The 23,271-nt window shown below is 31.7% G+C and overlaps 2 protein-coding genes and 1 long non-coding RNA gene across 3 annotated transcripts; 1 reads left to right on the forward strand and 2 right to left on the reverse strand.

The window, feature by feature from the left end:
- The first annotated feature begins 3,647 nt into the window (after positions 1 to 3,647).
- Positions 3,648 to 5,442, forward strand: LOC146942273 (uncharacterized). The gene is made up of 2 exons (XR_015032644.1): positions 3,648 to 3,863; positions 3,902 to 5,442. It is a non-coding gene; the product is annotated as an uncharacterized LOC146942273 (long non-coding RNA).
- Positions 5,443 to 10,232: 4,790 nt separating this feature from the next.
- Positions 10,233 to 14,292, reverse strand: LOC146942274 (U-box domain-containing protein 52-like). The gene is made up of 8 exons (XM_085756213.1): positions 13,882 to 14,292; positions 13,440 to 13,522; positions 13,232 to 13,353; positions 12,943 to 13,137; positions 12,561 to 12,834; positions 12,300 to 12,401; positions 11,495 to 11,923; positions 10,233 to 11,137 (listed from the first exon to the last, which is right to left on the reverse strand). The coding sequence occupies exons 1-8, from the start codon at positions 14,039 to 14,041 to the stop codon at positions 10,385 to 10,387; spliced, it is 2,118 nt and encodes a 705-aa protein (XP_085612339.1). The 5' UTR covers positions 14,042 to 14,292; the 3' UTR covers positions 10,233 to 10,384.
- Positions 14,293 to 17,701: 3,409 nt separating this feature from the next.
- Positions 17,702 to 21,438, reverse strand: LOC146942275 (uncharacterized). The gene is made up of 6 exons (XM_085756214.1): positions 21,259 to 21,438; positions 20,835 to 20,953; positions 20,468 to 20,750; positions 20,110 to 20,171; positions 19,513 to 19,594; positions 17,702 to 18,207 (listed from the first exon to the last, which is right to left on the reverse strand). The coding sequence occupies exons 1-6, from the start codon at positions 21,305 to 21,307 to the stop codon at positions 18,113 to 18,115; spliced, it is 690 nt and encodes a 229-aa protein (XP_085612340.1). The 5' UTR covers positions 21,308 to 21,438; the 3' UTR covers positions 17,702 to 18,112.
- Between the last annotated feature and the right edge of the window lie 1,833 nt (positions 21,439 to 23,271).

The following is a 23,271-nucleotide window of genomic DNA, read 5'->3' on the forward strand; positions in this document are numbered from 1 at the left end:
AATAAAAAAGTTCTTAAGAGTTGTATGATTAGAATACAAAATGAATAAGTTACTAAGTTGACATGCATGGTTCAATAAAATTCACAAAATACTTTTGGATGGAGTTTTCCATTAAAGCCGCTCTAAGAATTCGAAGGACATAATGTGCCTAAAACTCAAAACACGTATCTGCTGATAATTCCTTCTAACATTAACGCTAATGATTTTACTTAACGTCAGTAATGTTCTTACTTTATTTTTTAAAGAAGAAATGTTCTTACTTGGATAAGGCATATATACTTCAATAAAAATTTGATAGTGTTGAGCACTCTTGCGAATTAGCTCTTTAATAATGCGACAATTCGCTTCTTCAAAAAAATAATGCGACAATTCGTTCCTTTCTATCATTCCCTCTTGTAAATTAAATTAATCAAAGGAAGGGGACCTGCCATTATGGTTCCATGTGTTGGCCTTCAATTTGATCTGGCAGCATATTATGTGCAAAAACAAGGGCACCATGGATATTCCCTTAATATGATGATACGAAATTTAATTAGTTTTCGACACGATATCTTAGAACAAGAATTTTCATTCTTATTCTTATGTAAATTTTATTATTGACTCTCTCTCATTCATAAAAAAGTAGTGATAGAATTTATTGTTTTTTTTTTTTGAGAGAATAGAATTTATTGTTATCTATACAAAGTATGAATATTTTTCAAAAAACAACATGTCTTAAACAAGTTATCATTAGACACGATTCAGAGCAGGATATTATTTGATAGTGGGAAATTAAACATGTTATGTTCATGTTTTTGTTGCTTCAAAAAAATGTTTATGTTTTTGCTGTTCCTTTGAACAATTCAACTATTGATTGAAATAAATCCAGAACAATTCAAATATTAGTTGCTCATGTATATAATTGCGAAAGTTTCTTGATGCCTTGATTAAAAAAAAAAAAAAAAAAGGTTTCTTGGGCCCAAAAGTTAATACTTCTAAGCTAAAGCAAGGCATTGTAGAACAAATCAATCCGTATTTTATTTGAATCCATTCAAATTTGGATTCAATTTGAGCAAATTTGTGAACTAGATTTATAAATGTTTCAATTTTGTTAATATAGTTTAAGACTTTTATTTAATCTATAAGTGTTTTAATTAAATTCAAGTGTTAAAATTTTGAATTGTAGAATTATTTAATTTATAAGTGTTTTAATTAAATTCAAGTGTTAAAATTTTGAATTGTAGAATTTAGTGCAACGTACTGTTGAAATTTTCATGGAATAGCATGTAATTTATCGAATTACCAAAAGCAATGTCTCCTTACATAAATCGGATACCGAACATTATTCATAATATGGATGGGAATGAGTCGAATGACTTATCCCTGACTCTATTAGTGAACTCTCTTTCTAGGGATTCTGAAAAAATCTTCTACAAGAGGTTTTCAATGGAGGTTGACTTTCTTACCTATTAAGTTTAAAGGGCTGAGTTTGTACTTGACAATATAGGCTTCATCGTACACTTTTGTGGCTTCGAGGCCCAATCTTGGGTGTTATAAAATCATATTTAGATAAAGGGTTATGCTAACAAGTGCACTTGTTAAGGAAGTCAAAAATAGTAAGTTTACATGAAATTCAACAATATTTTAATTTTTAAAAAAAATCAAATTTATCATTTTTTACCATTTTCCAATGCAATATTTCTCTTTATATCTTCTTAATCAATACCCTAAGAGCATTCTTTAGCATTTTCCTTAGAGAAATTGTGGGAAAAATTGTATGGACTTTGATTTTGACAATGCTCTAGATGGTCTCTGTCGTACGATTCAAAATTTTGACATTAGCATTACTAGCAAGGACATCGTCCCTCCTAAAACACAACATGTTTTGGCGAGTGTCGTTTTTAATAAAAATGTTCAAGATATGAAAGTGAAGCTTCACATAACCACAAAATAGAAAACATTTAGAAGTGTATATTTTTTGAGAAAATATAGGTGTTGACCCAACAAAACTCAATGAAAAATTAGATCAAGTGGGATAATAAATTTGACCAAGTGGTTGGGGCCTAATGGAGAAGATTTTCGCTCAAGCCATTTTATTCCGAACTCAAGGATTAACTTTTACGTTTTGTCAAAAAGAAAATGGATTAACATTTACGTTATCAAACAAAAATCTTCTATAACATGTGGGGTTCTTTTCCTGCTGCCTATATATAGTAATCATGATAACTGCTTAAATTTTGGAAAATCTATAATTTGGAAATCAATATCTTTACTTATTTGGGTAAGGCCTTATTGGGTTAAGGCCTTGTGTCCTCCTTTTCTTTGTAAAAGTATATTATTATTTTTTGAGGTAATTATTAATATTATTATTATAATTTATGATCATTTTATCCAGAAGATATACACATTAAATACATTATAGACTTGTTTTCGTGTTTTTTTTTGGTTAAGTAGCTTGTCGCTAGAGCTCCCACATTTTAAACGTGGAGAAATGAGGTGTCAAAGGTTCGAACCCCTGCCCCTGCATATATTATGCAACGTCCCTACCAACTGAGTTAAACTCACGAGGACAAACTTGTTTTCATACATGTTTTTTGGTGGTGTCCGGGGTTCGAACCGCAGACCTTGCATATATTATGCATTATCTTTACCAACTGAGTTAAGCTTACGGGGACTAACTTGTTTTCATACATGTGAAAATGGTAAAAATGTGATTATAATTAAAAACAAAGGTATTCTTGTAAAAAAAAAAGGAATTATACAGTACTCCTTTTATACCAAAATAATTGTAGTTTTAGCATATAAATATGCTACAATATAAGTCTCGTTTTGTTTTTTTCAATGTGGTGTTAATTTTATTTTCTTATGATTCTACTCCTAAATAAATATTGTCTGCACCAATATCTAATCATTATATTTTATACTATGCTTATATGAAAATTACTAACAATCAATATTTTACTATACATTTTTTTTTACTATACTTTTATGTAATAATTCATGATAATAATTTGCAATCGTGCTACATAATTCTTGAAACATACCTAAAACAGATGATTCTTATGATCTTGACGGTGACATTATATTTGAATAATTAAAAGTCGTTAGAGAGGTTTTAACAGTTTAATCAAAATAAAGTTATATGATATTGAATTCTATAAAGACAATTAATTATTTTCCTAATGCATGCACGACGTATAGAATAATATTAAATATTCATGTTACTGTTGCATCTGCTAGAATAAGTTTTTCTAAATGAAAATTTTTACAATATTATGTTTTATCTAATGTGTCACAAAATAGATAGATTAAATAGTCTTCTTTGATTTCTCTTTGTAAAAAATAGTCTTCCTTTTATTTTCTCTTTTAAATCAAAACACAAAGAATGCCTCGAAATTGCACAATAATATAGCAAGGCAAACAAAATCTTCTTTTTAATTTATATTGAAAATACTTTTTTAAGAATCATTAATGATTTTGCTAAAAAATGTAGGAAAAATGATCTTCAATTTTATTATTTTGCGCGCTCTCAAAGTTACAAGACAGCCATGAGTGAGATATATCAAAGCATGATTGTTGCTTTTTGGCCCTCTATTTGCTCTTTATCTTGAAAAACAACCTTCGAAAGTTATCTTCTAATTAACGCTTTTAAAAACACAAAAAATATCATTCGAAAGTTACATCTCAAACGACTTACGCATTTGTGGAGCCAAAAGAGCAACAATCTCAAAGGATCAGAGGGTTTATATTTGCTTGAGAATCACAAGATGTGTTGGTAACAATGAATAAATGAGTCTATTACCGGGTTAATTGCATTTGGGCGGAGAGATTGTAAAGATAAAGTTTTCCACGCTTATTTTTTATGCTTTCTCTTTTTCTCCTCTGTAAAATATTTATATTATCAAATAATGGCCAGTGGAAGATAAACCCACATTTATTCCTTACATAGATAAATGCAAGCAAATTCTTTTTGGGCTCTATATAAACCCTTCCACACCCTTCATCTCTTCACACATCTCAAAGTTCTCCTTTGTTACATATAGAGGAAACAAGGACTAATTAACTTGTTGTCTCCCCCCATCACCTTATCTTCCATAACATTTCAGAAATGAGGGTTACCTAGCTAGTCCGATCCAAATATATCCATATCAAATTTCATTATCTCTATAGAGATTAATTAAGGGTAAGGGTGGTGACAGAAGAGAGTGAGCACACATGGTGTTTTCTTGCACGATGTTGTTTCATGCTTGAAGCTATATGTGCTTACTCTCTATCTGTCACCCCACCACCATCTCTCTCACTCTTGTTCGTTTTCTGTTTTCATACCTATTTCTCTGTACTTTTTGTTGCTTTGATCTGTCCCTTCAAAAAAATAACTTTTCAAAAGAAAATTAGTTCTTTTATCGTTTTCCCTTTTTAATGGTTGGACTAACCCTAGATTTCAACTTGTGGCTTCACTACTTTAAGGCAATAATGCATCATATTTCACAGGTATGTGCTTTTTTAGATTGTCTATGTTCCTGTATATATTGATTCTTCTTAGCTCTTAGCATGCTACCTAGACCCTAGCAGTTAATTACTTCATCGAGGCCATAATATAGAATGTGTATTTGGTCAACTTTTTCTACTATTCAGACATTCAGTTAAGTTTTTTTTTTTTTTTTTTTTTTTTTTACGTTTTTAGTTAAGAGTCTTAGCACAAATTAATTAATTAAATTATCTGGAAACATCTATAGTTTGTCTTTGATCCACACTGCCAAGAAACATGGTTTGTTTTATTATATTTTATTGTTTGAGAGTGTATATACACCACCCATCTAGAGATAAGAGAGTAACCAATTGGATCATTTGTCGGTTATGAAAAATCTTATCCTTAGGGCTTTGAGTTTTCACTGTTAAGAAGAAAATTGATCACCAAATTAAGCGACTTTGAGCACTTTTATCCTCCTTCAGATCTGGATTTCATTTTGATTTCAATTATCAAGCCCTTAATTTTTTTACATTATTTTGTTACTTTTTTTTTTTATTGCTAATACAGCCAATCTGTTTTACAGAGAGTAAATAAATGTTTTTATGTTTATTTTTTGTGTTTAGGTGATATTAAACGAAATAGATCTATATTATACAGATCTTCGTCAAATCAAATTAGCATTATGAGAATGGGAAAGTGTACAACCTTCCCTATGCTTGCGTGTATAATTTTGGTTGTTGTTGTCGGTTGTATTCTTCTAGACTTTTGTTATTTTCTCTTGTTGCATTTTACTTTAAACCTTGTAATATATATATTAGAATTAGAATACCATTTGTACTCAGTTTCTTTCTATAGGAGTATTTGATTTGTCGTTAAAGAAAATAGCATTATAAGAATGATACCAGCTGTGTAGGGTTTGTTTATTTTGAATTTTGATTCAGAATGAAAGTGAAAAAGAAAATAGAGAAATTTCATAGTTATTTTGAGGTGTACTATCATGCAAATTGTCAATGTTAACTTCTCTCTTGTTGTTTCTTTCCTATCACTTTCATCAAATTAATTTAATGCGTTTCTGTTTATTAATTTTGATTTATAATTAACAGATATAATTTTTTTTGTCAAAAATTAACAGATTTGTTTTTATACTAGCTCCTTGGAAGAAAAATTAAATGATTATTTTTCATCAAAAAGAACTCAAACACTCACCAAAAAGATGTTTAACAAATAGAACTAATGTACCATTAAAAGAAAAAAGACTGTAAAAGCAATGTCCATTGTTGCAATCTTTTTTTTTTTAAGGAAAAAAATATTGCTATCTGATAAGGCGAAGTAAAGTGGTACTCCAACTTCGCTTGTTAAAAAATAAGGGTACTCCAATTCATTAATTTCATGTATATTATCTAGATGAACAAATTTTTAGACATGTTCACAACTAATTTTTTCATGCTTTACATGAACAAATTATAAGCAGAAATTGTTGTAAAATTAAATTCTATTTGGCCCAATATGAAGTTGAACAATATTCCTTATTTTTTTGCATAAGCAAAATTAATCGATACTTCAATCCATTACATTTAAAATTTCAACATGCATGCAAACACCCTAATGGGTTGCAAGTCCAATCGGAGTACAAATACTAGCATTTCTCCCCTCCCTACAAATAAATCATCCCCCGTGGTAAAAATGTTCCTTGTATTGTTTGTTGTTTGGTTTTGATAAATTTTCTGGTAAAAAATTATCTGATCTAAAGATTAAAATAACACATGGATTTTATTAAATGTAGTTTGGATTGGATGGATTTATTCAGATTTAATTAACCAATCTGTAATTATATATTAATATTTTCTTTTGTCAAAATTTTTATTTTTAATATTTTCTAAGTCAAATATCATAAACATGTATAACATACATCCGAGACTTAGCTCACCTAAAAAGACAATTCAAAATTTGAACACTTTAATATATAAAAAAAAAAAAAAAAGAATATCTAAAGATAGGGGCTGACTAATATTGGTCCAGTCTGATGGTGGACCTTCATATTTTTAGTAAATTTTAATATAAAATTATTTTTATTTTTCATTTTTTATTATAAAAAGAAAGTAAAGTTCTGCCTTTGGACTATTTTTTAGATCATATTAGATTACATCCAATTAAATTTGGTTACGAGTGATTTTCAGTTTTTTTAGATCGGTTTGCAGTTTTTATTTGGATGTATGGACATACCTCTTTTTTTTTTTTTTGAAAGAATGTATGGACATACCTATTTGCTACTACATTCATCCCTAAATATAGAACCCCTTATGTGAATCATGGGAATTAAGAAAGTTGTTTGTGATATTAAATTTGTTAATAAAATTGATATCGCTTTTACAAGTTTGTCCTTCAAGAGAGAGAATTAGTAAATGTTTACATTAGAATATTTATTATAAATTGCATAAAAAGATGTAACTTAATATTAGGGGTAAGTTAGTAAAGAAATAATTAAAACATTTTTTACTAAAAGAAGCGATATATTTATTTGTTCAAATTGGTAGAGTGCGTCATGAACAAACACAAATTCAACATCATTAAAAATGAAATGATGAATATGCCAACAAATTCAAAACATCTAAGTTAACAACATAAATGATTAAAAATCTATAAATAATATGACAAAATTAAAATGATCGGAATGCACAAGCCTTCCAAATATCATGTTGACGACCTTGTCTTTTATTAAGACCCTCCACTTTCTGTCTAAATTCTTCCTTCTTCTTCATTTGTGGAGAGTAATTCATCATCCTGTCCCCAAAGATCCCCTCCCACCAGAAGAAAACAATGGAGTACTGCATTAATTAATAATTAGATGCACTATATAAGCATGCAAAGGCTACCACAAATTTCGCAGGTGCTATTTCCATGAAATCTTACATCTGTATATTAATTTAAATGGATAGAATTTTACTCTCTTGAGTCACTGAAAGATTTTCACATAAAGTTACTATATATGTATTTTTTTAAGGATAAAGTTACTATATACTTAAAATACAGTACTGAGCTGTACTGATTTCAAATAATAAACTGCATATAGAACTTGACCATGTCTACTAAAGGTTCCTTTCTATGTTTTCTATGACAATTGAATAATTAACAAATGGAACATAAGAGTTCAACTTGATCAGCGTGTTTGATTCAATAGCTAGGGTGGTCCTTGTTTGTTTTAGAGGCTTATGATGGATATGTATAGAAGAAGTAGGGTTAGGTTCCACAAATAGTTAAACTGTTTCATTGACTGATCAATAGACAAATTTCACAATCAACAAAACATGCTCCTAAGTCCTGCTAAAAGCAAAATAAATATATTAAAAAGCATATTTTTTTGTATGACCAAGTAATCATCTGCTGGAAAGATTAATATTTTAAGTCGGATAAAATCACAAATGGTCTACAAAACTCTCATTTAAGAGTTTTAACCATGAGAGTTCATTATAAAATTGACCCAAATTAAAATAAAAAACCAACTTAATAAATTGAGAACTACAAAAAATGATTATTGTATGTGTTTGGATGTTCTTTTGTGAAAACTGTTTAAATTATATTGAAGTTCAAATTTCTTTTTCAAAACGAAATCAACAACATTCTTGAATTTTAATACTTGTAATTTTTTTCCTGTTAATATGATATTTTGTAATAATATATTACTTAGTTGAGATAAGATTTTCATACTTGTTGCATATTACTTAATATGAAATTTTTTTAAGAATTAAAAAGTCAAAGAAATTTTTAAAAAAATATAATAAAAAGTGAAAATATTTATAGTACATAAGGTTATATTTTTATTTAATTTAATTTTAATAAGCAAAAGGATATGATTTGAGTAAAGACAAAAACGGGTACATATATGTAGCATCAAACCGTTGGCAAGATGGGCCGACATAACTCCTGCTCGAAAACAAGATAAGAATACCTATTTTTATCTTTGTTGTATGCAAAGAATAAAGAATAGAGACAATTAATTGGAAACGGGAAATCACGCAGAAAATATATATAATAAGGTACACATTTGTCCATAGCTAATGGAGTAGCTAGCTGTTCAAGAATAGTGTGTTCCACTCTTCTTCATACATATATGTCTGTGAAGTGGAGACTTTTGTTTGCGATCCCTGTCATCATAGATAGATGTCTCTTGACTTCCAACCTTTGTTTGATTCCCTCGTACAAATTATTTGCATCTATAGCTCTCTGATGATGGGAGACATTAAGCAAAAACATTAGAGCTTAGATCGTAATGTTTAGCTTTTTAAATAGTACAATTTGAGTAAAATTACAATATCTAATTTAATGTTTGACTTGATTCTTTCTGGGAGTAACAAAGGCTTGAATGAGGAAAATATACAAAGACCCTAGCAACCATGGTTACACATTAATTTCTAATATAATTATGTGCAAAATTATAAATTAGCTAAATAAATCTGAAGTGATCACAAATACAACGAAAGTGTGGAAATGAGAGATACACGGATACATTAAAAGACAAATAAAACTAACATATTTCCATGTGATTATTAATCCTTTACATTACTTTATTATTAAAAAAAGAAAGGAGGTAAAAAAATGGTGGGAAAAAAACAGCCAACATATTACTGGACATGTGACACAATCGGTGATGCAAAAAAGACCACTTGAATTTGATGGAGTTTCCACTTTGTCTCCATAGGTAATTGTAGCTAACAAAGCCAGTCCAATGAAACCAGCTTTTGAAATCAAAGAAAACAGGTTTTTTTTTTTCGTGAGTCCAAAGCTCTTGTTATCACCTATTTGAATTTTGAAATGAACTTTGCCAAGTTAATATTGTGATTCAGAAACTATAAAAAATTTGTAAGGTGAGTTTTGAATGAGTTTTTTCTTGAAGCTTTTGCTTTAAAAATCCTAGATGCTTTTCTTGATGACGAGGTTTAGCCTAGTAAGTAATACTACTCTTTGTTTCTACTAAAATTTTGAAGTTTATAAATTAAAAATTATGTTTTCATTCTGAAGAATTAGAAAATTAGTTAATTTATGAATATATCAAATAAATTTGTCTTTGTGAAATTAATTGAAGTCAACGACACTCGTTCGGGTAAAAATTTAAATTATTATTCTCTTAATTAAATGATGATATCTCTGTGAGCTTTACTCAGTTGGTAGGGATATTGCATATTATATGCAGGGGCTGGTGTTCGAACCTCAAACACTTTACTTCTTCATATTTAAAAGGTACTCGTTTCTTTTTAAATTATACCATACTTTTGACAGTATAATTCATCTTTGACTGTATGGATTTTGCTCTCATGGTTATATACTTTATGTTGATCTAGTTGTACTTTGCTTGAGAAGCAGGGTTTCTGATCCTCCTTTATATTTGAAGTTCCATCAGGTAATTGAGCTATGATAATTGACAACACCATCAGAGTATCATAGTTTACCATCAGAGTATCATAAAAGTGCTTATGAATAAGTTATGTTTATAACAAAATATAAAATAAAGTCAAATTATTTTCATAAGTCATCATGGAGCGCTTATAATTAAAAAGAAGTTGAAAAACAATCTCACGTGTGTTTATGTCAGTAGATAAGCTTAAATAAGTCAATACAACCAAGTATGTACAAAATACCTGCTTCATATGCCATGTTATGCACTTCACAATTTACATCCTTTTCGATTTTCATATTTGGTTTTCTGAATTCCTTTCTTCGTACTATGTCTGAATTCTACAAAACAATCATATCCATATTATTTTATTTAAAAACAAAATAGCTACTATTATAGAAAACTATGCATTGAGATTGGCTCTCACATATTGAAAATACATTGATAAATCTGAATAGTGTCGATTTTATTTTCAATACTCTACATGATGAGTAAGTCAACATAAAAATCTAGCTGATCCTACCGACGGCCTTCAAGAATTGATTTCAGGTAGGCATAGGAGGACGTAGCGAATGGCTATTGTTCTTAGTATCAGTAAAAACTTGATTATCATTACATCCAAGGCCTCTTAATCTATTAAGCTCGGGAAGCACAACTGATGCAAGATTTGGTCTATCTTTCTTGCAGAGTTCTGCACAATTCAATGCTAATTTTGCAAACGATAGAGCCTCTTCAACTGGCCAATCAGTCACCGCAGAATCAAGAATCTCCGAAAACTGGTCCTTTTCAATTGCCCTTTTAACATGATGAGCAAGTCCCATAGGAGGCCTGGCTGTGATTATCTGCAGTAGCATTATCCCTAATGAATATATATCTGATTTTGGTGTTAACATTCCTGTTTGTTGATACTCAGGATCAATATAACAAAATGTTCCAGCAGCTGAAGTCATGTAATATTGTGTCACACTGTCAGCTACAGAAGGAGGAACTAATCTTGCGAGACCGACATCAGCGACTTTACTCACGTAATTTTTGTCTAACAAAATGTTTGATGGTTTAAGGTCTCGATGCACGATTGGCTCTGGCTTTGTTTGGTGAAGGAAAAGAAGTGCAGTTGCAATCTCAGCTGCTATTTTGAACCTTTTTTGCCATGATAGAGGCTTGGTGTTATTTTTCCGAAATAATCTATCTTCTAAGGTACCGTTTTCCATGTACTCATACACCAAACAACAATGCTCAGGACATGCTCCGAGGAGGAGGACCATATTTGGATGTCTAATACTGCTTAATACCTCAACCTGTGCATGTAAGGAGGAAAAAGTATATTGTCATAATTGTGTAAACATATTCTTGTCGTAAGTTTAAGAAGTGGAAAAAGGTAAACAAACGTTGTCAATCGCAGATAGCAGAAAATAGCAATTTGTTCAAACTCCACTACATAACAATGCTATAGCGTGCTGCTACTATTTGACGACATTTTACACTAAATAACATATCCTGAAATAATAGCGATTTGTTCAAATTTCGCTAAGTTATAGTGCCACCACTATAGACGTTATATTAAAAAAGGGAAAATTTGCATTATTAAATGGTTAATATTTAATAATCCTTTCATATTTAGGGTACAAAGAAAAAATGTTGATACATATGATTACCTCTTGGTTGAATTGCTTCCTGCCTTGAGCAGCTTCAGGATTTAAGAGTTTGACTGCAACTGGTGTGTGATGAAGGTGACCTTTATACACAGGTCCATATCCACCTTCACCTAGTTTCTTTGATGGTGAGAATCTCTCGGTAGCAACTTCAATCTCCATCATAGTGTATTTTCTATATCGATTATCATTTTGAGCCAATGCATTCAATACTTTATCCCTCTCTTCTGCCTCTTTCCTAGCCTTCATCTCTGCCTCCTTTCTTCTTTGTGCCTCCTGTTCAGCCTTCCTCTTGGCTTCCTCTGCTGCTTCCAATGCAGCTTTGGCTTTAGCCTTCTCCCTTTCTGCAATTGCAAGAGCGGCCTCCTGAGATAACCTAACTTCAACAACCTTTCGTTCCTCTTCCTCTTTCCATCTACGAATTTGTTCTGCCTGTTAACAAGAAAAATGATTGTTTTACATCAAAAATTTTGATGTCGAATACAATGTCATTTGCTTTTTGTATTTATTTTTCAAATCTGTGCAAGTTGAAGACGATGTAAAGTAAGAGATATATAAAGATAAAAACATATGGTTTCACATACAGTGTTTGTATTTTGATGTTCATACAACACACCTGTTTATCACACGTTTTAGAGTCGTTTCATAATTTTCATTTGACAAACTTAAGAGTTCATTCTTTCCTACCATCACTTAATTTGAAGCATCATGATCAATAATGAAACTTATTTATGATTTTTATATTTGCTTAGTATTTTGTTTAGTAATTGTTACTAGCACTTTGTTCCTATTGCATAATTCACATCACCTGATTTTTTGCTGATATTGCTTGTTTGCAAGCTGAGCTGTACATGTCCATAGTTTGCTTCAATTCAAGCCTCAATCTTTTCATCTCAGCTTCAAGTTCTTTCTGTAATGAATTAAACATTCAATTGTCAAATTCTTCATTACTTTTTTTAACTGTCTTCATTTGGTCAAAGAATGTTTCTTGTTCTACAAGAAAGACAATTCAATTTAAAATCCAATATAACACTTGGCCATCAGAAACTTATCTTTCTTTTCCACTTACCGAGGTTTGGGCGGTTGGATGTGTCCCAAAGGAATCTATTAGATCCAATTCATGCTTGTTTACATCGACAATTGGCCCGAGTGCTGCAATTTCTCTTTCGTCCATTGATGCCCAATGTCGTCCACGACCACCAGGTAGATCAATTTTGTCCATTGATTGATTACTTCCTGCACTCCTCGGCCTGTCACGTGCCGGTCCTTTTACCGTACTCATGCTATCAAAAGACCTTGATTCTGATCCTTCATTAGTGCCACTAGTTCTAGGTAGTATTGACCTGTTAATACAAGAAAATTAAACAAGTTGCATCAACAATCTTTTTTTAATTTCATCTTAGCAAAAGACATTCATAAGTTTCTAATAATAAGTTTCAAATTTTTAGCACCTCATTCCACTTTCAAGTTCAGGGGATACTTGAACACCTAATTGTTTTGTTGGAATAATCTGGTTTCCTATTTCTCGTACCGCTGGTCGAGTTGATACAATCTTCAATTTGGAAATTATGTATACAGAGCAATAATCTGGTGCTGATTTGATTATGCTTGTTGGTATATCTTGAGAGGCTTTAAATTTTTTTAGACTGTCACAAGATTATGAAACATTAATGATCATTAGATAATGAATAATAACAATGTATATATAATAACACAACTTCACAAGAGATAGAATCAGACCTTGGCATAAGGTTCTTAGTTGATGCACCAATAACAAGACTATGTACGAGATTTCTGTTTGCAAAATCTAATAGTCCTTTCACAACATCATGATCATCAACTACAACTTCTTTCATAGTGACCTGAATTGGCCAAAATCAACCCCATTCAATAAAAATTCATTTATGGATATATTTCAATGAAAAATAATTTAAAATAAATTACTTACCAATTTACTCGGACACAATGCCCGTAATTTATTGAAAATTTGAGCTACTTCGTCTTCATCTGGTGGATAAACATTTGTGCCCTCTGCGTTTAACAATGTAACCATCTCTCAGTTTTATCTTGTAACCTCAACAAACGCAATTCAAATCATTGTGGTATGGTGTTGTAAAATGATCACTATAATGCAATTTAATTAATAATAATTCTCCCTTTCCCCATTTTTTTTAAACAATGTAACCATACCAATAGAAAAAAACATAGATCAAATCAATCAATCAATCAATCACTAACAACATATATTTAAGCTAAGCAATAAGTAATGATTCTCTTACGTAGTCTCAATGAATTTTAGACAAAATATATCAACTTTTTTTGTTTATCAACTATATTTCGTTACAAAGGAGTATGTATTGATGATGTAATTATGGTAAAAGGATACCTACGGTTAAGTAAATTTTTGTTTTTAACATGGACAGCAATAATGATAGGATTATCGATACATCTAATTGCCCAACGAAAAGCATATGCACTGTTCTTGTCTTTGTCAACAGCCACCATTGTTACATTTTGTTGTGGAGGACCAGATGGCTCTTGAAGAGACATATTGATACAATGTTGTTATTGTTGTTGACGTTAGATTGAGGGCCACCGGTACCGTCGGTTGCCGGTGGCAACTCTTTCTGGAGAAAACAAGAGAGGAACGAGGAAAGGAAGAAAATGAAGATGGGACCAAACAGAAACCCCATGGGGACATGAAAATTGATGAAAACTAAAACAAAGACAACTAACGTTTCTAATGTGTCGTGTTCTATACCGTTGGTTTTTTTAGTTTGAATTTAATTTAGACATTTCTCGTTGTGACCAAACCTTGATGGCCCCAAATAAACCTTACCAACTACTACCCTTGGATTTCACTTTTGCAAAGACTTATCTGTTCTACGGTGTCTCTTTTAAAAACAAATTGAGAAATAACGAATTGTACAATTAGACCCCATGGAACGCTCTCTTTTTTAAGGCTAAAATTTACGTGTACGTGTTAGGTTTTTTTATGGTAACAAACTTAAACAAAATTACAGATTTGAATAAATTATAGGTAGTTCAATTAAAAACAACTTAAAAAATGCACATAAATCTTATCATTTTTCTAATTGTAACTAGATATTTGACTTGTGATGTATGGAAGACAAGCTAAAGAATTGTTTCTAAAGTATAAATAAATAAAAAAATAGTAATTGATATTTTAGGAATTTTTCTTTAGAGGTTTTTAGGAAAAAATATAGTAATTGATATTATCGAATAATCAAAGTACGTACATATAGATTACAAAATCTCACTCTGCTCATAAAATATATTTATTGTTGGGTTTGTAAACATATGTTGGCTACATTTTATTAAAACAATAGTTATAGCAAGATGTCAAACAAGATGTCTTGTTCCGTTTACTTGAATATTTATTTTAAACGTGAAGATTTTATGAATATTCTCTGAAGATTTAATTCACGTAAAGAGTTGACCAAGAAGCGTGTTTCTAGAAGCAGAGATAGGCGGTTTATACTTAGCTTAATCCTTAAGAATGTTGTTGCAACATTTAAGGAAACATCTGATTTGCTTCAGAACATCTTGTGCTGAAATCTCGTGATTCAGCTGATGATTAGCTGAATTTGTGCATCAAGTTCATTTCGCATCAGGCTATATAAAGGAAGGCTTAAGACCTAATTGCTCTCTGAAGCCGTCATTTGCAAAAGAGTCATTTAGGGTTTTAGTCTGTTCTTTGTTATTTGTGAGCCACTCTTGTATCACGTTGATGCATTTGGCTGGACTTTATAGTTGAGTTGCAATTCCTAGAAATCACTCAAAGCTTTTAAGCACTAGTTGATTCTTAGGATTAGGAGATTGTCTCCATCTTGTTATTATTAAAAGGACGATCACTGGATCTGTGATTAAGAGGAAGTGGACGGATGTTCTTATATCTAGGACTAGGGAGAGTCTTTGGTAGAAATTGCACAGGTAGTGATTAAGTGAGAAGTTAGTAGACCGAGGGTTTTTATGTATGCTTTGAATTGATACTACTTAGTGAATTTCCTTTCTGGCTTGGTAGCCCCCAGACGTAAGTGAAGTTGCACCGAACTGGGTCAACAAACAACTTGTGTCTTTTTATTTCTTGTCCATTTCTTTTGTTCAAATTAATAAAGTTATAACGAAGTCTTGACATTGTTCTTGACATCACACTTGTCGTGACATCGTGTTTAACATCTTTACTGCGTGCCAGAATTTCATTTATATCTATATATATATATATATATATATATATATATATATATATTAAAAGAGAATACACTCTTTTTTTTTTACTGGGACTTTTATAGGTCAATTTTACCCTCCACTTTGCTATTAAATAATAGTTTGATTTAATAAAACATGTAACCGTTTCTCCTAAAAAAGAAAAAAAAAACACAAAAATATAATGGACAGCATCTATAACAATATTATAACAATACATCATAACAATATGTAAAGGGGATTTTGGGCTGGATTTTCATTATTCTAATTACCCTTAAATAAATTTGTCTGTAACAATGTTAATATTGTTGGTGATATTGAAAAATAAAAGAAATTATATTATATTTATCATATTATTGGTAAAAGATAAACATAATTGTTACAATTGAAAAGTCACAAACACTTATACATATAATTTTAATCATAATCATAATTTCATAAAAAAAATCTGATAGACGAGCCTAGCATGAAAAAAAGAGTTATTTATATTGTGAGCTTAAAAGAGTTTATCGCTTGGAATATAGATATAATTTTTTTTACAATTATATAAAATAAATTTAATCTAACCTAAAAAAATAATACGTTTGTAATAATTTTAAGAGAAAGTCTTCTGCGATCATAAGACTTAGACACATCATTCAAGCACTCACAAAAATAAGAAAAAAGATAGAAGGAGAACAAATTAAATTATGTGTATTTTTTAATAACTAAAGGATGTGTAATTTTTTTGTATGTAAGCTCAAATAATTTTTATTGGAAGTTGCGAGTCTAGTTTTAAACAACAAAATGTACCATGCACATTTGTGAAAGTTTCATTATGTAACACCAAATGACAACAAACTTCTATTAAAATATTAAAAGAAAAAACATGTTTTTAATATAAGAAATCAAATTATTTAATATATAGTATTTTTTTTATTTAATTTAATATTCCCTTGATGGAAAACAACAACAATCAAATCTTATTTCATTAACTACATAAATCAAACATCGTCATAACTTTATATCATATATCAATATGTGAATCGAAAAAACAAGTTATCTGAAACTTCTGGCTAAAACCTAATTAGGCTCACCCTGTACCTAACATATTTTTACACCTCGATATAGAGGTGGAAAATACAATTTTCATCTAAAATGTTTACTCAATTTTTCAAATTCTTAACACGTCCAAATTGGTCGATCCAAACAAATTTTTTCTTGCAACAATTCTCATAAACACAATATACAATACATAGATGAAGGGTAGAGGAGATAAGTACATTTTGCAAGCAGACTATCTTTGTACACCCCAACCAGGTGTGCATATTTTGCTTTGATTGAACATCTTTTCTATTAAGAAATTGGTCGTTTCATCTCCAAACGCATACATCTATAGTTTCAGACTTTCAGTACGATGATGTTTTGGCAACATACACAAAGACCAACAAAGTTCACATTGAAGAGGATAAACTCACTTGGGATTGAAGATTTTGGTTTGTGAAAACATAGAAGATAAAAAAAATTCAAGGTTCACATCATACTTGTCAATAAATCTACTGGTTTTTGTTCTAACTTGGATCATTACGTAGGAGAAAAAACACCACTATGGTATTCCTCTGCATATAACAGTTTTTAGTTAAGTAAGATTAATCCATGAGTGCTGAAGAACAAAGATCTTGAATTAAAATTTGTTGCAAATTCTAGAACTGTGTTAAAAAATCTGAGCAAACATTTTACACATTGAGATTGGTCAATTCAAAAGTGTAAAAAACCAGAAAATTTTGAAGTTTACTATAAGATGTTAGACTTATAATCTTCTAGATTGTGTGATCCAGAGTGAATCAAAATTCACTTTTGAAGGACCATTGCGGCCACTGACCACCAATATGCAGGTTGCAGGGTCCATTAACCTCTAACATAAATTCTAGTTACTGTGAGGAATTAATCTTCACAGTTGTGTCCAAAAATACCTTGAATTAATCTTTCAAAAAAAATTAAAACACGAGCACTAAAGAATTTATATAGCTCTACCAAAACAACAATTGAACGTGTGTTGCCGTATTGCCTGTGGTATCTAATGTCAAATATGATGCCTGAATACACATTAAAATAACAACTGAACATTTTATTTTATAATACACAACTCCCTGCTGCTTGAGGAAGAAAGGGCGGCAAACTCCTACTGCTGTGGGATTTATGACGGATCAAAACTCAATGGTACAAAGCCACAGCCTAATTTCCCAAGATCATGAAATTTCTAACAAAAAAACTCTACATTTAACAGCCAGGCCTCGCCTAAAATTTTGAATCCAAAAGCAAATTCTCCATCAGATAGAGTTCATCTGAGTAGCATCAAACTTCGCAACAAAGAAATACAATACCAGTCAGCATGAGTCTGTCATATTAATATGCTTATTGTCCATCATCAGTTGGTGGGCGGAAAGGAAAGTGCGCAAACTTGATTTTTAAGGTTGGTGAATCGGGCTTTTTATCATCAAACTTGTAGCCTGCATAAAGTTACACATGAATATGTATTTTCCACACATTCATAACATGACTACGCATCTACTGATTTAAATTTGGCTTACATAACATTTTTGTCTCTCTAAATATACCATTTTTTTTTATTTTACCAATATATTATTCAAAAACATCCCTTGGTATATCTTTGTTAGATGTATTGGTCTTGCTGTTAAATTCCCTGTTAAGTAGTGACACCTGACAAGTAGCCCTATCAACTTGCAGTCGACACATGCCCAAAATTTATCCCATTTGTCAGTCAATATACCAATTCAATCACTTCTCCCCGTCTCTCCTCTCCCAACCATGTCCCTCTTCCCCTCCCCTACTCCCCCAACCCTCACTCAATCTTACCCGGTCTCTCATACGAAGGAAACACTACATCATAAAGGAAACACTTTCAGTTAATAACAAACCCGAAAGTATCACTATGTTATTGCAACAAAAAAAAAGACTACAATAGCAGCTTTTATTCACCCTCTCAATGTGTCCAGAACCGGTTCTGTAGCACTTCTGAGTTCATGTCCAGAAACAAATTGTTTTAGTAACTGATTGCAGATCAGTATTGCAGTTTATGTACAGGACTGAAATCTCATGGGAAACACATTTTGCCATGTTTGCATATTTAGTACACGATTTTCTTATCTAAGGTAATAAAATACTATAGCCCATTAATAAACAGTAACACTATAAAAGTGATAGATTATTGAAATGAAAGTGCCAAAATCAAGTGGTGGATCTTATTATCTCACGTTTAAACACGCATGAACAAAAAGTTTTGGACGATGGGAGTAGGGGTGGCGGGAGTAAGGAAGGGGATGAGGCCAGAGCCTAGGGTTGGCGGAGAGCGGAGAGAGTAAGATGATGCATCGCATATCACTTGACATGTGGGATGTTTTGACAGGTGGCAAGAACAAGTTCCCATTTCAGGTTACACATCAGCATATCTACAATACAAGTTGCTAGAACTTAGATTCTTAAAGAGTTAAATCATCAGAATAATAAGATTATCTATTTGTTAGGAGACTTCTTAAGTTAGTACCATATCGAGTTTGATTTGTACCGGTTGTATTGCAGTGGTACTTAGAAACTGGTAAACATAAGTGTCAGTGTGGTCTATAGTTTGATACACATCTATCACAATCAGATCTCACATTATTTGGAGGTCTTCTATATTTCCTAATTTTCAGACAAATCCCTATGATGTACCAGTGATTAGATCTATTTTCCTGATGACCTTGTGGGTAGACATCAAACTCAATTATATTGACAAAAAAAGAAGAAGCGTTTACCTTGCAGAGCTTCCATGGCAGTGAGAGCACATTTGGGTTCAGTAAACTCCACAAAACAAAAAATCATAGCCTTGTCCCCACTCTGCAGCAGGGTTGGTGGTTTAAACAACAATTAAATATCCATAGTAAAAAGGGCAACCCGGTGCACTGAAGCTCCCGCATACGCAGGGTCCGGGAAGGGGTCCCACCATTTGGTGTATTGTACGCAGCCTTACCCTGTTTTTACACAAGAGGCTGTTTCCAGGACTTGAACCCGTGACCTTACAGTCACATGACAACAACTTTACCAGTTGCGCCAAGGTTACCCCTCAATTAAATATCCATAGTAAATCCAGCAAAATGAAATGGTGTATATAAACATTCTACGTTAAACATGTTTAATAATATTAGCAAATTTATTACTAGAGGAATGGCAAAACAGGCGTGGAAGCAATATTACGTTGCTTAAAAACACACAATAATCAGATCAAATCTCATATATATTCATTATTTCTTTTCTTTTCCAGAGAAAACTATAATAGTGTTAGATGGATTGTACAATATTGGAATTTTCCAAAATAATCAGCATGAAATGAAATTCTTAATCAACACACTTACTCGTCTTGGCTCCTTGTGAACAACCTTGATATCTTTATAGCCAATAAAGGGACGGAAAAGATCTATGGGGATAGGTCAAGGATTCATATATCAACAGAACATTAAAATACACTTAATGTTATTTAGACACCAAGTATTTTCATTTCCATAAACTGTTAAAAAGCAAATTATCGTGCATACAGTTTTTGCTTAAGTTGAAATAAAAAACAGTTAAATAGGATTCATTCAGTAAAAACTAAAATTCCTACAAAATTTAAAATTTGAAAACAATTTCTTCCTATACATTATTATCCACACTTGAAAATAAAAAACAGATATACCAAAGCATACAAGCAGACATATAAGTGGCAAAGGATACGCCCTACTTCCCTTCTAGTGCAGTCTTTTGGAAGCCCACCCACAAACAAAATGTTTGATTCCGCAGCTGAAACTGGTAGGGCATCGTAATTGCTTTTAGAGATTGATCTTTCATTATTTGCAATTGGATCAGGAACACCTGGATTAACGCCCGACAGAGTATCTCTCTTTGCACTTAAATCTACATCTTCAATAGGATTATAACTTGTCGCGTTATGTTCGGAGTGAACTCTAGATCCCCTTGTATCATCAACACCATATGGCTCCATCCGAAACAAACTCACCTGCAGATGGTCGACATGAATAGCCAAAAAACTAAAAAATCTACAATTCCATTTAAAAACAATCAACAGTGATTAAAAGTTTACATCTTTATTCAGGTAATCTGATCCATAACCCGGAAAATCAGTGGATTTAGGAAGAGGAGAAGCCAATGACGGTGCCTCGGATGGAATGTAACCTGCATAACTACTTCTGGCAAAACTTGCTGTCACAACCAGAAAGAAACAGTCCAAACATGAGTTTTGTGATCATTTGAAAGGCAATAAACATAATGTTACAACTATCGGCTAATATAACTTCGAATAAATCATAATTTAGTCCTTCAACTATCACTCTCTCATCAATTTAGTCTCTAAACTATATAAATATAATAAGTGTTCCTAAAGTGTATAAAGTCCGTCAATTTAGTCTCTGTTATTAAGATGTTGGGGACTATATTAACGGAATTTGGATGAGAGTGATTAAGATTAATAAGAATTAAGGAGAGAAAAAATAGAGAAGAGGGAATACCTCCGTCAGAAGGTGCGGGGGTTGGGTAAGGATAGTAGGGATCCGCCATCTACGGCCGTATTGGTCTCCCGCCGGTAACACTCACAGAATCGCTAACTGCTCTGATTTGATGCAGGTTATCACCCCCCGTCTGGTGTAGTGCAATTAGGGTTTGTTTTTCTTTTGGTTTGATTAAAAGGATTAATACTATTGGGTACGAAAATAAGTTGCACGAAAAATAACGGTTGCATTAGGTTCTGTTTTTTCTTTTTTTCCTTTTCTAGAAAGAGTGAGTGAGTATAGGTGCGTGAAGATGTTATTGCAATCAATTACCCTTTGAGGTGTACTACTACTATGGATTTGAAGGGCTATGTTGTGGATTAAATACGTAATATTGTGAATGTTGGTCATTGTGTAGTCTGGGTGTAATGTCAAATGAGCATGGGTCATTGTATTACCGTCTAGATATAGTGAAAAATAAGTAAGGATTTTCATATCCTTGTAAACGGTTGTGTGTAAAGAGGTTAATTCATGAGAGTTGGATTCGATTTAGAACATGGAATCTATGCACTCTTATGGGAAAATCTATGGAAATAGTGGACAGTATGACTAGTGGGATGATTAATTTTATTTGCCTACAACGAACTAAGTGGGTAGTTGAGAAGCATCCCTGATAATTATGGGTAATGACAGGGCGGTTAAATCAGACAACATACCTATTGAAGTGTGGAAAAGTCTTAGAGATAGAGGCATTGGGTGACTCACCGGATCTTTAACGAAATTATGAGCATAAAGCAAATGTCGGAACAAGTAAAGGGATATTTGGTTGATGAAGTGGGTAAATATTTCATTTCTAAAGGTTCATCATTTGTTATATCTTAATATTCAATCTGATGCCTAGCCAAGTGTTTTATTATGGATTTCCCGGATTCACAAAAAAAAATACTCAGAATTTAAGAACTTTACATTCCCGAGGAACTTTTGATTGCGAAATAACACTGGGGAATGAAGACCCCATAAATGTATATTTATGTATTCTACATTAAACCCATGTCTATTTAAAACTTTTTTGACTTGATGTCTCCCAATATTTTGGTGGACAACATTGTCAACATTTTCGTCCAATTAACTATGGTTATATTTTAAGGAACTATTATTAGAATTTGAATCCTCCTAACGGGTTGCTTCATTAACCAAGTTATGATTCACGCATTGGTTAGTGTTACTTTCATCATGTGCTCAAAATACATTAGTTATTCAATCCATTTGTCTGATCAACACCTAACAAGATGCAATGATATATTCAATCGTTAGATTGAAGACAATGGTTATTTGACTGGTAATCTTATTCATTAATTCATGATCACTATCATCCATTTGATGTCCGTAAGACATTGCAGAGTGGTTTGATAATAGAAAGATTAACATGATTTTCTATATACACATGTACACAATCGTCATGACTAGTTTCTACACGGTTTAATCAAACATGTCTTTCATCGAAAATGATTCTTAAAGATTATTTCCCACAATGGAAGGAAACATATAATAGTGGTAATCCATATAGATATATTGCAGCGTTTTTCGTTTAAATTGATGAATTTGCCACAAAACTATATCCAACTCGACTAAAAACAAGAATCGAAGGTGATTTCTCTTAAATTCCAAAGGTTGAATATGGTTTACATGATTTTTTTTTTTTTTTAATAATGAAATTACAAACTTTTTTTTTTTTTGAAAGAAGAATGAAATTACAAACTTATCACTAGCATTTCTCATTAAAAAAGTAAGCAAAAATGGGCGATAGTGGGACAACTCAGATCCAGAAGTATACGGCGATTAACGTACTAAACCCAAGCAGAAAGCATTGGAACTGAATACAATACAACCAACACCAATGAAACATGCACTGTATTTGTAACAAGGAAACGTCGAGAGTGTAAAACACGACCCAATCAACACCCATCTAATTGTGGGCCTTACCTCGTTGTTTTCATGTACTACTAAATTGACAGCGACGCTTTCTCCTACCAC

This window comes from Medicago sativa, chromosome 3 (assembly GCF_051527215.1).
Source record: "Medicago sativa cultivar Bolivia chromosome 3, Bolivia_mono, whole genome shotgun sequence".
NCBI lineage: Eukaryota > Viridiplantae > Streptophyta > Magnoliopsida > Fabales > Fabaceae > Medicago > Medicago sativa.

What these genes read in the sequence shown, in the direction of transcription:
- LOC146942274 (XM_085756213.1), bottom strand. Translation starts at nt 14,041, where the DNA reads ATGTCTCTTCAAGAGCCATCTGGTCCTCCACAACAAAATGTAACAATG. An exon ending in CATTGTGTCCGAGTAAATTG is followed by an intron (nt 13,354 to 13,439) that starts GTAAGTAATTTA and finishes TGGCCAATTCAG; the next exon opens with GTCACTATGAAAGAAGTTGT. An exon ending in GAACTTGAAAGTGGAATGAG is followed by an intron (nt 12,835 to 12,942) that starts GTGCTAAAAATT and finishes TTGTATTAACAG; the next exon opens with GTCAATACTACCTAGAACTA.
- LOC146942275 (XM_085756214.1), bottom strand. Translation starts at nt 21,307, where the DNA reads ATGGCGGATCCCTACTATCCTTACCCAACCCCCGCACCTTCTGACGGA. An exon ending in CACTAGAAGGGAAGTAGGGC is followed by an intron (nt 20,172 to 20,467) that starts GTATCCTTTGCC and finishes CTATCCCCATAG; the next exon opens with ATCTTTTCCGTCCCTTTATT. An exon ending in TGCCATGGAAGCTCTGCAAG is followed by an intron (nt 18,208 to 19,512) that starts GTAAACGCTTCT and finishes AACTTTATGCAG; the next exon opens with GCTACAAGTTTGATGATAAA.